The 11,185-nt window shown below is 36.2% G+C and overlaps 1 protein-coding gene across 1 annotated transcript; it reads left to right on the top strand.

The window, feature by feature from the left end:
• The first annotated feature begins 4,140 nt into the window (after window positions 1-4,140).
• Window positions 4,141-10,473, top strand: LOC140759115 (homeobox-leucine zipper protein HOX32-like). Its single transcript, XM_073095589.1, has 18 exons — window positions 4,141-4,689; window positions 5,320-5,476; window positions 5,690-5,817; window positions 5,912-6,002; window positions 6,091-6,186; window positions 6,261-6,374; window positions 6,472-6,555; window positions 6,765-6,920; window positions 7,002-7,076; window positions 7,166-7,272; window positions 7,364-7,556; window positions 7,828-8,019; window positions 8,097-8,177; window positions 8,256-8,387; window positions 8,675-8,994; window positions 9,680-9,785; window positions 9,896-10,045; window positions 10,125-10,473. Exons 1-18 carry the CDS (start codon window positions 4,475-4,477, stop codon window positions 10,269-10,271), a joined length of 2,544 nt encoding a protein of 847 aa, XP_072951690.1. The 5' UTR covers window positions 4,141-4,474; the 3' UTR covers window positions 10,272-10,473.
• Window positions 10,474-11,185: the final 712 nt, after the last annotated feature.

The following is an 11,185-nucleotide window of genomic DNA, read 5'->3' as shown; positions in this document are numbered from 1 at the left end:
TTCATCTCATGCCTCCTAACATTTGCACGCATGCTAAAGTTCCCTCTAAAATTCCCACATCCCAACATACCCTACTTAAAGTCCACACCCCAAAAAAAAAAGAAAAAAAAGAAAAAAAAAAAGAAAAAGAAAAAAGAAAAACAACAATAATAATGCTTTTAAGGTGTGAGGGGCACGCAAAGGAAAGCACGCATCTCGAGGAACACGCGCGCCGCTGCCGCACGCCACCCCCCACCAAGAGGAATACAAAAGAGAGAAAAAAAAATAAAAGGAGCAGCTACAAAAAAGTTCACTTTGTCTCCTAATTCCCAGTCCAATGTACCCAAGAATGTCCCCCCCCACCCCCCCTCCCATGATGGGTCATCACAAGGGCAAACTGGTCATTTCCCCCATCCTAAACTAAACATCAAACCATTTGTAAATCATTCTCTCATTTTGACTCTCTTTCCCACAGTGTATCATGATCCCATTAATGGCCTTTTGCTACTCTTGTAGTTAATATATATATATACTTTGCACAAGTAGGGCATTATGGAATCATCTATCTTCTTTGTGCTTGGGTTCCTTTTTTTTTTGGTGGGCTTTCTAGGTTGATGATAAAAGGCTATGTAATGTATGTGTGTGGATGTCAACCTTAGGAGAAGTAAAGGCTCTTGGCTTTTGCAGCCTTGGTGTCCAAAGAGCTTTACAATGAATGAAACATTCTTCCTCTCCCTTTTTCTAGGGAGGTGAGGTGAATAAAGTTTGATGTGAGAATTGAGAGAAGCTTGGGAGTGAAGGGAGGAGGGGCATTGCTACTTGCCCAAACACTCACTGCTTCCATTAAAGTGGAGCAATATTGTACCACATATGTCAGGTTGTGTGTTGTGCAAGAGAAGTGACTTTTTGAGATTATTAATTTTCTTTTCTATGAGAAAAAATGTTTAAATTTCATTGGGTATTTATGCAAAGTGGAATGTCATGATTTATGAAGGAAATAACTTTTTCTTTGTTGTTGTTGTTGTTGTTGTTGTGGGTCTCTACTATTATGTTAGGTATTCTCATGAGTAATACCTACTTGTTGATCTATGTCTTTGGTATTTTAGATGAAGCCTAAGAAAGATTTTGAACTATTTTAATTTAATTAAGAGATTATGAAAGATCTCCTAATAGAATTAAGAGTGTATTATGATATGATTATATAAAAATATGGAAAGCTAATATTTAAGATAACGAACAGAGTTATGCGGATGATGAAAGTGGTCTTATAAAGCAGGGCGTAGAGAGTGCAAAGGAGAATAACGAACATGAGGCATTGGTGGGCTACTCTATGAAAGACCCACTAGGAATTGGTATTCAACAACGATAAAATATTGTTAGAGAGAATCTCTTGTGGTCTATCACGAATAAGTTATAATACTAATTTGTATAAGTAAGTAAGTGTTTCTCGTGCTATTCTTTCTAAGATGTTTTATAGTCATTATACTATGTATCTTGTATAATAGATTTAATGTTGTAGTTTGACCGGACTTTTTATTTTCATCCCTTATAATCGTTGCACTAAATCCTTAATTTTGACGGGGCTAGAGTTTAAGATTTCTATGTTTAATTTGGATGGCAAAGATTATAAATGTTTTATATGAAGTGAAACTTTTCTTTCGTTAGAAGCCAATATAACTTTAGCCTCTGTTCACTTCAAGAATATTTTTTTTCTTTACTTTATATCACATTAAAAATAATTATTACACTCTTATTCTAGAATACAAGTGAATATAAGAATATTTATTCCTAGAATAAAAATATTATTTTTGGAATAACAAAAATGAATACTTATTCTCAAAGTAAACGAGATCTTATACTATCACCTTTTTCTTCTTAAAAAGAAAACTTTATACTCTCACCTTCTCCTTTGATGCTAGTTAGAATTACTCAAATTCCTTCATTAGTTAACAAAAGCTTAGTAGAGTTAACAAACACAAAGGTTGTCCTTTCTAAAAGATCAGCATGATGATATAAAGAGAACATATTCAGAAGACTCAATTTGACACATCTAATGAAATATCTAGTCAATTGGTGGTCAAAATGGATTTAATTATGAGTTATGATGTCCCTATAAGTGAATAAGTCTATGATTCTATGAGTGATAATATCTTTTGATTTAATACTATGGTACTTTTAAGCCCTAGAGGTAAAGACCCCTAACCCTAACCCTAAGCTTGATGCTTAATTAATGCATCCACTAATTAATTCATAGTGCTCAATATATTAATATAGTTGAGGACCCACTAATTAGCTTTATTGGCAACGAGATTAATAGTTTATTATTAGTAGTGTCAAGTTGGCCAGTCCATGACCATGACTCATTAGAAATTTAGAATGAGTAGACAAAGATAACATCTTTTAATGCAACTTTAGGTACTTCAAACTATTGCCTCGTACGATAATTACTATTTAATTAGTATAAATAACCCATAAAAAATTAATATTAATGTACCCTAAAGACTTAAAACAAAAATAATAATAATTACACTCATTTTTCATGACATATTTATCCTAATAACTACATAAAAACCTCTAAAATATCTCTTCTATTAATTATCCGTTTATTTTTTCGTTAAAATAATTGCAAGATAAATTTTAAATCCTCTAATAATTATTTACTCTTATTTTTAAAGGTAAGATAATTATTTATAACGTTTCTTATTAATATTATTAGGAGTAATTATTATTAGGAGTTTGGACGTATGTTAGACAGTTGACAGTTATTAGTTATAGGATTTTTGGGCTGAATTGTAATTGTTAGAAAAATGGAATCGGCGTGGCATCCTCTGCGGCCGTAGTTTGTAGCAGTCTTCGAACAGCCGCCGATGTGTTTGATCTTCTTCCCTTTTCCATCCTCGCCGACCGACTGCCGCCGGAACCAATTCATGGGGCCCATTTGTTGAAAGTTACAATTTTACACTAAAGCCCCCTATTTTTGAGTTTTTTACTATTTAAGTCCGCTCATCAAATATTGCACCCAATTAATTAAAGTGATGTTTTAAATTTATTTACTCAAAAATTAGATGACATTTTGATCCAGCATAAATGCTATGTAAGATGATTGATACATGTATATATAGCATAATTTTCTAAGTTTGAAAGTTAGGTACGCATAAATAGAATACGACAACCGTATAAATTACCGAGTAACTTACTGGATTTACACGACGATATCTATATAATAAGTAGCTTGCACATAAATTAGGAGTCGCTTAACGTTGTAAAACTCATTCAATTCGTGTCATGTTAAAAATATTGTTTAAATTTTTATCCGTTTATTTCGATAGTATACAATTTATAGAAATAATAAATAAAAGATAAAATAAAAGTATATATTTTGATATGAACTAATAATGATGCCAATTTGAGTAGGACCACATTCATATTCGCATTTAGAAGCTTCAGAGATAACAAGATTAAATTACTATATTATCCATGATACCCTCCACATCAATCATATTTTGATCATCAAATTAAAATGAAGTACATATGATCTTTGGCTGAGCTCATTCAAGGTTTCAAGTCAAATAGCATCACCAAAGGAAAGAAAAAGAAAAAAAATGCAAAATAATCCAAAACAAAGGCGAATATTTGTACGAAGACCTCGTAGCAAAACAACCCTTGCAAATCGCAATATATCACATTTTGAGGTACTCGATGGAAAATTTTAAAAAAGATGAAGTGTGTGTATAAGCGTAAAGGAGTAAATTGAGGTAAATAAAATTATAGGGAGTAAAGTGAATTTTTAGAAATAAAATATACCTATGAATTTTAATCTATTTAATAATAGAAATACTCTCATCAAATACTTCAGATTTAATATAAAATTTATAAAAAACCTGAATAAAAAAATTAATTATAAAATCTAGAACTGTAGAAGGAGAATAATCTATAGATTTATAGAAAGATTAAAAGGTCAAAAAATAAATAAAAGATTAAAAGAAAAGAGTATATATATATAGAGAGAGAGAGAGAGAGAGAGAGAGAGAATAGTAGTATTTATGTGACAGGAACAGCACAAGCGCAGAGAGACAGAGGTGGCCTCAAACCACTCACTGTCACTAAAAAAAGTCCCACATTTCCTTCAAAAGAATAGAGACTCCATTTTTAAATCCCACGTCAAATTATAACCCGAAAAAGTGATTCTCTCTATATATTGAAACACTATCCTTTCCTCTCTTCTTCCCCTCGTCTCTGCCATCTTCTTCGCATCTCTGTCTCCCTCCCACTCTCTTGAAGTGGAAACCGTGGCATTGAGTTCGGACATAGGGCTAGGGTTTATCGCATCGCTGGAGAAGGAGAGGGGGAGAACCTTCTGAGCTCGGTGATGCGGGAGGGGGGGAGGCGGCGCTTGGACGCTCCCACTGTCGAGGGCGAGGAAGAGGAGGAGGGGAGATTAGGGTTTTATAGGGATCTGTTCGGGGTTTTAGGGTCTTGTTAGGTGGTTTGGAGGATGGCTGCCTACGCCGGGAAGGAGAAGGCGGCGCAGCAGCTGATGGATTCGGGGAAGTACGTGAGGTATACGCCGGAGCAGGTGGAGGCGCTCGAGAGAGTCTATAGCGAGTGCCCGAAGCCGAGCTCGATGAGAAGGCAGCAGATCATACGGGAGTGCCCCATACTGGCCAATATCGAGCCCAAGCAGATCAAAGTCTGGTTTCAGAATCGCAGGTGAGGCGATTGGTGCAATTGCAGTTGTGGAGTTAAATATTAGATAGCATCAGTATAAAAGAGAGTTTCTTTTACAAAACTTGTAGTTGGATTTGATCCGATTTCGTTCTGTAATAGATGTTAGGATCTCGTTCATTCAATTGTCTCCAATTTTTCCTACTTTGTTATTGGAAGGAGTGGCTGTTTTTTTACATCAAAGGTATGATTTTTGGTGATGGGGTTCGTGTATTTTGGACTGAGAGATTACTAAATCTTTTCTCAAATGGGAGGCGTTGACGTTAGTTCACGGGTTTTGGTTACACTTCGTGGAATATCCTTGATGTTTCCTGGTTTGGGATGGTTTGTACATGTATGGGTGCTTATTGTAGTTTGTTAGCTTTCATTACGATTGCTGGTTTAATTGCGGGCATTAAGTGGGATTGGGATCTCTTGCTTACTTGAGTCCAGTTTTAATTCTAAAATGCCAAAGCTATCACTAGATTTGATTATTTTTGTTATTTGTCACTTATGCGATCACATTCTTATTAAGGGCTGCATGACAGAATTACCTTTGGTTTAGAAGAACATGGTTTAGGAATTGTATTCTAAATGATATTTTTGTATGTCCTAATTGCTGGTCATGTTATGTAGATGTCGTGAGAAGCAACGGAAGGAGGCATCTCGTCTCCAGACTGTCAATCGGAAGCTGACGGCGATGAACAAGCTGTTGATGGAGGAAAATGACCGGCTGCAGAAGCAGGTGTCTCAACTTGTTTATGAGAATGGCTACATGCGCCAACAGCTCAATGTAAGAAATTTTTTCCTGTTCTGCCTAACATTTGATTTTTGCTGTTGCAAGTCTCCTGACTCCATCTTTTGGCAAAACATACTTTGGTATCTCTCTTGGCATTTCGATGGGATGGTTCACATAGGGCAAAATATCATCTACAGTAATTGTTATTTGCAGTTACACTAATTTTACTTGTTAATACATAAGTAATTGTAGCCTGCAATGTTACAGGCATCTGCAGCAACTACAGACACAAGTTGCGAGTCTGTAGTGACAAGTGGTCAGCACCAACACCAACACCAACACCAACAAAACCCTAAACCTCAGCATCCGCAGAGGGATGCTAATAACCCAGCTGGGTAATGACTCTGGTTATCATGTTTTGTGGCAGAGTGCCATGGCCATTTGGCATTTAAGCAGAATTTGACCCTTTTATGGCCTTCTGCCTAACAGTCTACTTGCAATTGCTGAGGAGACCTTGGCAGAGTTTCTCTCAAAGGCAACTGGAACTGCTGTCAAGTGGGTGCAGATTGTTGGAATGAAGGTGACAGTTTGTGTACATACTATTGTAAGCTTGGGCTTTCCTTAGAGTTCCTCACTTCAGTATGCAACTTCTTGATTTTCCATTGCAGCCTGGTCCGGATTCTATTGGAATCATTGCTGTTTCCCACAGTTGTACTGGGATAGCAGCACGAGCCTGCGGCCTTGTGAGTCTAGAACCCACAAAGGTAAAAAGTCATTGCTTGCAAGGACTCCCATATCTCATTTATTGATAAGTAACTCATAAATGAGTTCTCTTTAGGTCGCAGAGATCCTCAAAGATCGTCTGTCTTGGTATCGTGATTGCCGTTCCCTTGATGTGTTGACTGTAATTCCTACTGGAAATGGTGGAATTATCGAGCTTATCTACATGCAGGTTAGTACCTTTTCTTTACAGGGTTTCCATGGTAACCTTTTAACTTTGTGTTCTTTGATAACATTTTTTAGAACACATATGTTCTTTTTATTTGCAGACTTACGCACCTACTACATTAGAAGCAGCGCGTGACTTTTGGATGCTTAGATACACTACTGGTCAAGAAGATGGCAGTCTTGTGGTAAAATTTTGGATTAATTATTACTTGTTGCTGCCTTTTCATGTATAACTTGTTCTGGAAGCAATTATTTGGATCAAACAGTTTGATTACTCGTTACTGTAGTTGTATTGAAAAAGTTCTGTGCCATTTCTTTCCTTCATCATTTTTAGCATTTTGATTTGCTTTCATCTCTTTTCGATTTTAATGTGGACCTGGTATCTCTTCCATAGATCTGTGAGAGATCATTGACCTCTTCTACTGGAGGTCCAGCTGGGCCTACTGCTCCAAATTTTGTGAGAGCTGAAATGCTTCCTAGTGGCTATCTTATTCAACCCTGTGATGGTGGTGGCTCAATGATACGCATTGTGGATCACATTGATTTGGATGTATGACATGCTTCAATTTAACTTTCGGTAAGGGTTGATGGAATCTTTTCAAATGTGTTCATTTTGTCGTTTTCTATGTAGGCTTGGAGTGTGCCTGAGGTCCTAAGGCCCTTGTATGAATCTCCCAAGATTCTTGCACAGAAGATGACTATAGCTGTAAGCCTTTCTTCATAGTTCTATTTCTCAGTCATCGCTTCTCAATTGACTAACAACATAATGATTACTCACATAGTCACTCATACCAGGCATTGCGTCATATTAGACAAATTGCTCAAGAATCAAGTGGTGAAATATCTTATGTTGGAGGTCGCCAGCCAGCAGTTCTGAGAACTTTCAGCCAGAGACTGAGCAGGTTAGTTGTTATCGCGTGGTATAAATATATGAAAGAATTAACTCTACATTCTTATTCACATTCACGTCAAGCATTTTGTTCTACTTTGCAGAGGTTTCAACAATGCCGTGAATGGGTTTACAGATGATGGTTGGTCATTGATGAGTAGTGACGGTGCTGATGATGTTACTATTGCTATCAATTCATCGCCAAACAAACTTTTTGGATCTAATGTCAGCCCTTCTGCTCTTTTTTCAAATATGGGAGGTGGTGTCTTATGTGCGAAGGCATCCGTGTTGCTGCAGGTTTAACTCATTTTCTTGTTTATTGTCCTTTTATTCTCTACTGGGTAAGATAGTGCAGTTTAGTGTATTTCAAACAGATCCTCCTTCAACAATTTACTTCTTTTCAAGGCCTTGTTTTTTTTTTCTGTTAACATCAATTATTTGGGAAATAATTGGAAGCTGGAGTACTGGACTGTCACCTTTCACAGGATGTATCTGTAAATATTAACGAGTTGCAGTGTTGACACTTTTTATCACTAGCATCATTTATGTATTTATTTGGGTTATGTAGAATGTGCCACCTGCATTACTTGTCCGCTTTATACGGGAGCATCGTTATGAGTGGGCAGACTGTGCTGTTGACGCCTATTCAGCTGCTTCTCTGAGAGCTAGTTCATATGCAATTCCTGGCTTGAGGACAAGTAGTGGTTTTTTGGGCAATCAGGTTATAATACCTCTGGGTCATACAGTGGAACATGAAGAGGTAATCTTTTTATTCCCGAATAATTTGCCCGTGCCAATGTACTTCTTTATGAAACTTTATTTCTTCTTAAATTGTAGTTCTTGGAAGTTATTAGGCTTGAGGGCCAAGGTTTCCATCAAGATGAATTTGTTTTATCAAGGGACATGTTCTTATTGCAGGTTTGTGTTCTATTATTTTTTAGATAGTACATATATCTGCTCCAATTTGCCTTAACTTTTTCCTTTCCTTGATTGCAGCTTTGCAGCGGAATTGACGAGAATGATGATGCATGTGCACAGCTTGTATTTGCACCTATAGATGAATCTTTTGCTGATGATGCTCCTCTGTTGCCATCTGGTTTCCGAGTGATACCTCTAGACTCTAAAACAGTGAGAACCTTCACTCTTATAAGTATTTTTAAACATCTTTTTAGGGGCAAAGAGTTCTGAGATTTATGTAAGCTTGGTGTTACTCCTGGTGTCCGACTCATATAGTCTGTAAATTCATGTGTTCTCTAAATTGTTATTGATTAATTTTTATTGGTTTGGCACATTGCTTCCGTAGGTTGTTTATATTCTGGGTTCTTATACAGTATGTCAATCAGCCTTCAGTTTCTTGGTATAGTTAGTTTCTATCTTTGTCTGATCATAATGTACAACTATTTTTCAAACTTCAGGATGCACCCACTACTACTCGAACCCTTGACCTTGCCTCCACCCTTGAGGTTGGATCTGGTGGTGCACGCCCCACTAATGAAATTTCAAATGCACACAACTTGAGATCAGTACTGACCATAGCGTTCCAGTTCACGTATGAGGATCACCTTCGAGAAAATGTTGCAATGATGGCGAGAAATTATGTCCGAAGTGTTGCAGCCTCCGTTCAGAGAGTTGCTATGGCAATATCACCTTCACTTGGTGCACAAATTGGAATGAAGCATGCACCTGGCTCTCCTGAAGCTCACACTTTGGCAAGATGGATTTCTAGGAGCTACAGGTAATGTCTTCTTTTGATAGTAGTATATTTGGATGTATTCTATGGATGACGTGATGAAATTACTATTGATGCCAATTCATTGAAAAGTAGGTTTTTTTATTTAAATTGCATACAGCTGGTAAAGTGTAATACTAGCAATTATTTGCAGACTTTTGAATGCAGTGGCTATAACTTTTATAGTTGGTTGAAATAATTTTCTACACTTGAATTGATGCAATACAACACTTGTATTTGAATGGCACATTTTGACTGTATTTTGTATATGCCAGTTGTTATTTAGTTTTAGCCATATTCACCATAATAATCTTGGAATTCTAGTAATTGGTATCACTACGTTTGGTTTTCATTACATTCAGTGTCCGTAATTTCTGGTCATTGCTACTATTAGCTTCAAACTTCTGAAATACCCAAGATATATTGTCATCAAAATGGAACTTCTGACTTCTAAAGCTGCTTTGATGTTTATTGTGTTCACATTTTCTTGAGGAGTCACTTCCTAAGCATCCTTAATCCGTTGCTCCCCTCATCCATGTATTTTTCAAAACTGCATCTTGATTTGTTATTTTCAGTGTTTTTTCCGCCTTCCCCTTCGTTGTGTTTATATGCGTTTGCAAATTCCAGGGTAATTGGAGTATTGTTAATTTGTTATCTACTTTTAAATGTTATTGCCATGAATACATTTCAGTATCCATACTGGAGTAGAGCTTCTTCAAGTTGATTCTCAGACCGGCGATTCTCTGCTGAAACTTCTGTGGCACCATTCTGATGCAATCATGTGCTGCTCTTTAAAGGCAGGATTACACACATTCTTGTTTCTCAATGTCTTTGTGTTACTGCACTCTTGATTAATAACTTACTATTTTGATGCAGTATCCTAACGAACAGCAATCCTTCTTTGCAGGCTTCTCCTGTTTTCACCTTTACTAACCAAGCGGGTCTCGACATGCTGGAAACGACACTAATAGCTCTCCAGGATATTACACTTGAGAAAATCCTTGATGATGGTGGTCGGAAGGTGCTATGCTCTGAATTTACCAAGATTATGCAACAAGTAAGTAAAACTAGACCTCATGATGCTTCACAAAGTTTACTACCTAAATTAATCTCATGGTACTTTGGCTTCTTTCTAGGGCTTTGCTTATCTTCCTGGTGGCATCTGCATGTCGAGCATGGGGCGGCCGGTGTCTTACGAACAGGCCGTGGCATGGAAGGTCCAGAATGAAGAAGATTCACCCCACTGCCTGGCTTTCATGTTTGTGAACTGGTCCTTCGTTTGAATCAGCTGATGAGTTCTGGCTTCTTTTACCTCTAATCATATCATATGTAAACTCATTCGATCTTTAGATTTCAGAACCTATCTTCATGTTGCAACAGAAAAAGAACGTTATCTGGTATGCTTAATGTGTAATTGCTGAATACTTTAGCAAAGAGTTAGTGTGATAATCTACATCGCTAATAACTTTTATTATTTGATTATCTTATTATGTGTTACACTATTTCACGAGTTCATATCATGAAATAGAAGTTAGTACGCATCTCGTCTTCAGGCTCTGTTCCATTGAATGACCAAATTGTCACTATGTGGATGAATGAAGAATGCAGTCATCGATCCATATGACATCACTAGGAGAATTAGAGGATTATTATTTAGCATATATATCGTTTGGTGGTACGAACTGAAACAAAGGGTTTTTATTCCAAGAATAAAGATTTTTTTACATATATATCCTTCGTAAATCTCTTATTTACTTATATGTCATTCTAAAGTTGATGTTTGCATCTTTTACGTAAATACCCCGTAGAGATAATAACCAAAGAGTTAAAATTTGAATAATTTAAACATAGAAAGACATATTTGTGTTCTATATTTTTTTATTTTTCTATTTAGTTATTTAGATTTAACTTTAGAACAATTAAGAGGATATTTGGTAAATAATATATGTTTTATTTTGAAGGGTATACATGTAAACATAAATTTGAGAGGAGTGCACAGGAAAATATGAGATATTATTCTTCTAAACTTATACTTTATTTTGTTTCACTAGGTCGCCGTTCTTTATTTTTTTTACTAAATTTTAAATATTAAAATTTTCATTCACAATTAACAAAATCTATGCCTTTTCAATTTAAAAAAAGTGTTAACGATTTGAACAAGAATCACTTTATTTCTTTAAATTTTTTTTTAATCTCA

Source organism: Typha angustifolia, chromosome 4 (genome assembly GCF_048772165.1).
Source record: "Typha angustifolia cultivar Huaian chromosome 4, ASM4877216v1, whole genome shotgun sequence".
Lineage (NCBI taxonomy): Eukaryota > Viridiplantae > Streptophyta > Magnoliopsida > Poales > Typhaceae > Typha > Typha angustifolia.
Note: the sequence above shows the minus strand (reverse complement) of the source record. Positions and strands in the feature narration are given on the sequence as shown.

Bases quoted from the DNA above. Each gene is read 5' to 3' on its own strand.
- LOC140759115 (XM_073095589.1), top strand. From the start codon at position 4,475: ATGGCTGCCTACGCCGGGAAGGAGAAGGCGGCGCAGCAGCTGATGGAT. The intron at 4,690-5,319 runs GTGAGGCGATTG...CATGTTATGTAG, and splicing joins GTCTGGTTTCAGAATCGCAG to ATGTCGTGAGAAGCAACGGA. The intron at 8,388-8,674 runs GTGAGAACCTTC...TTCAAACTTCAG, and splicing joins TACCTCTAGACTCTAAAACA to GATGCACCCACTACTACTCG.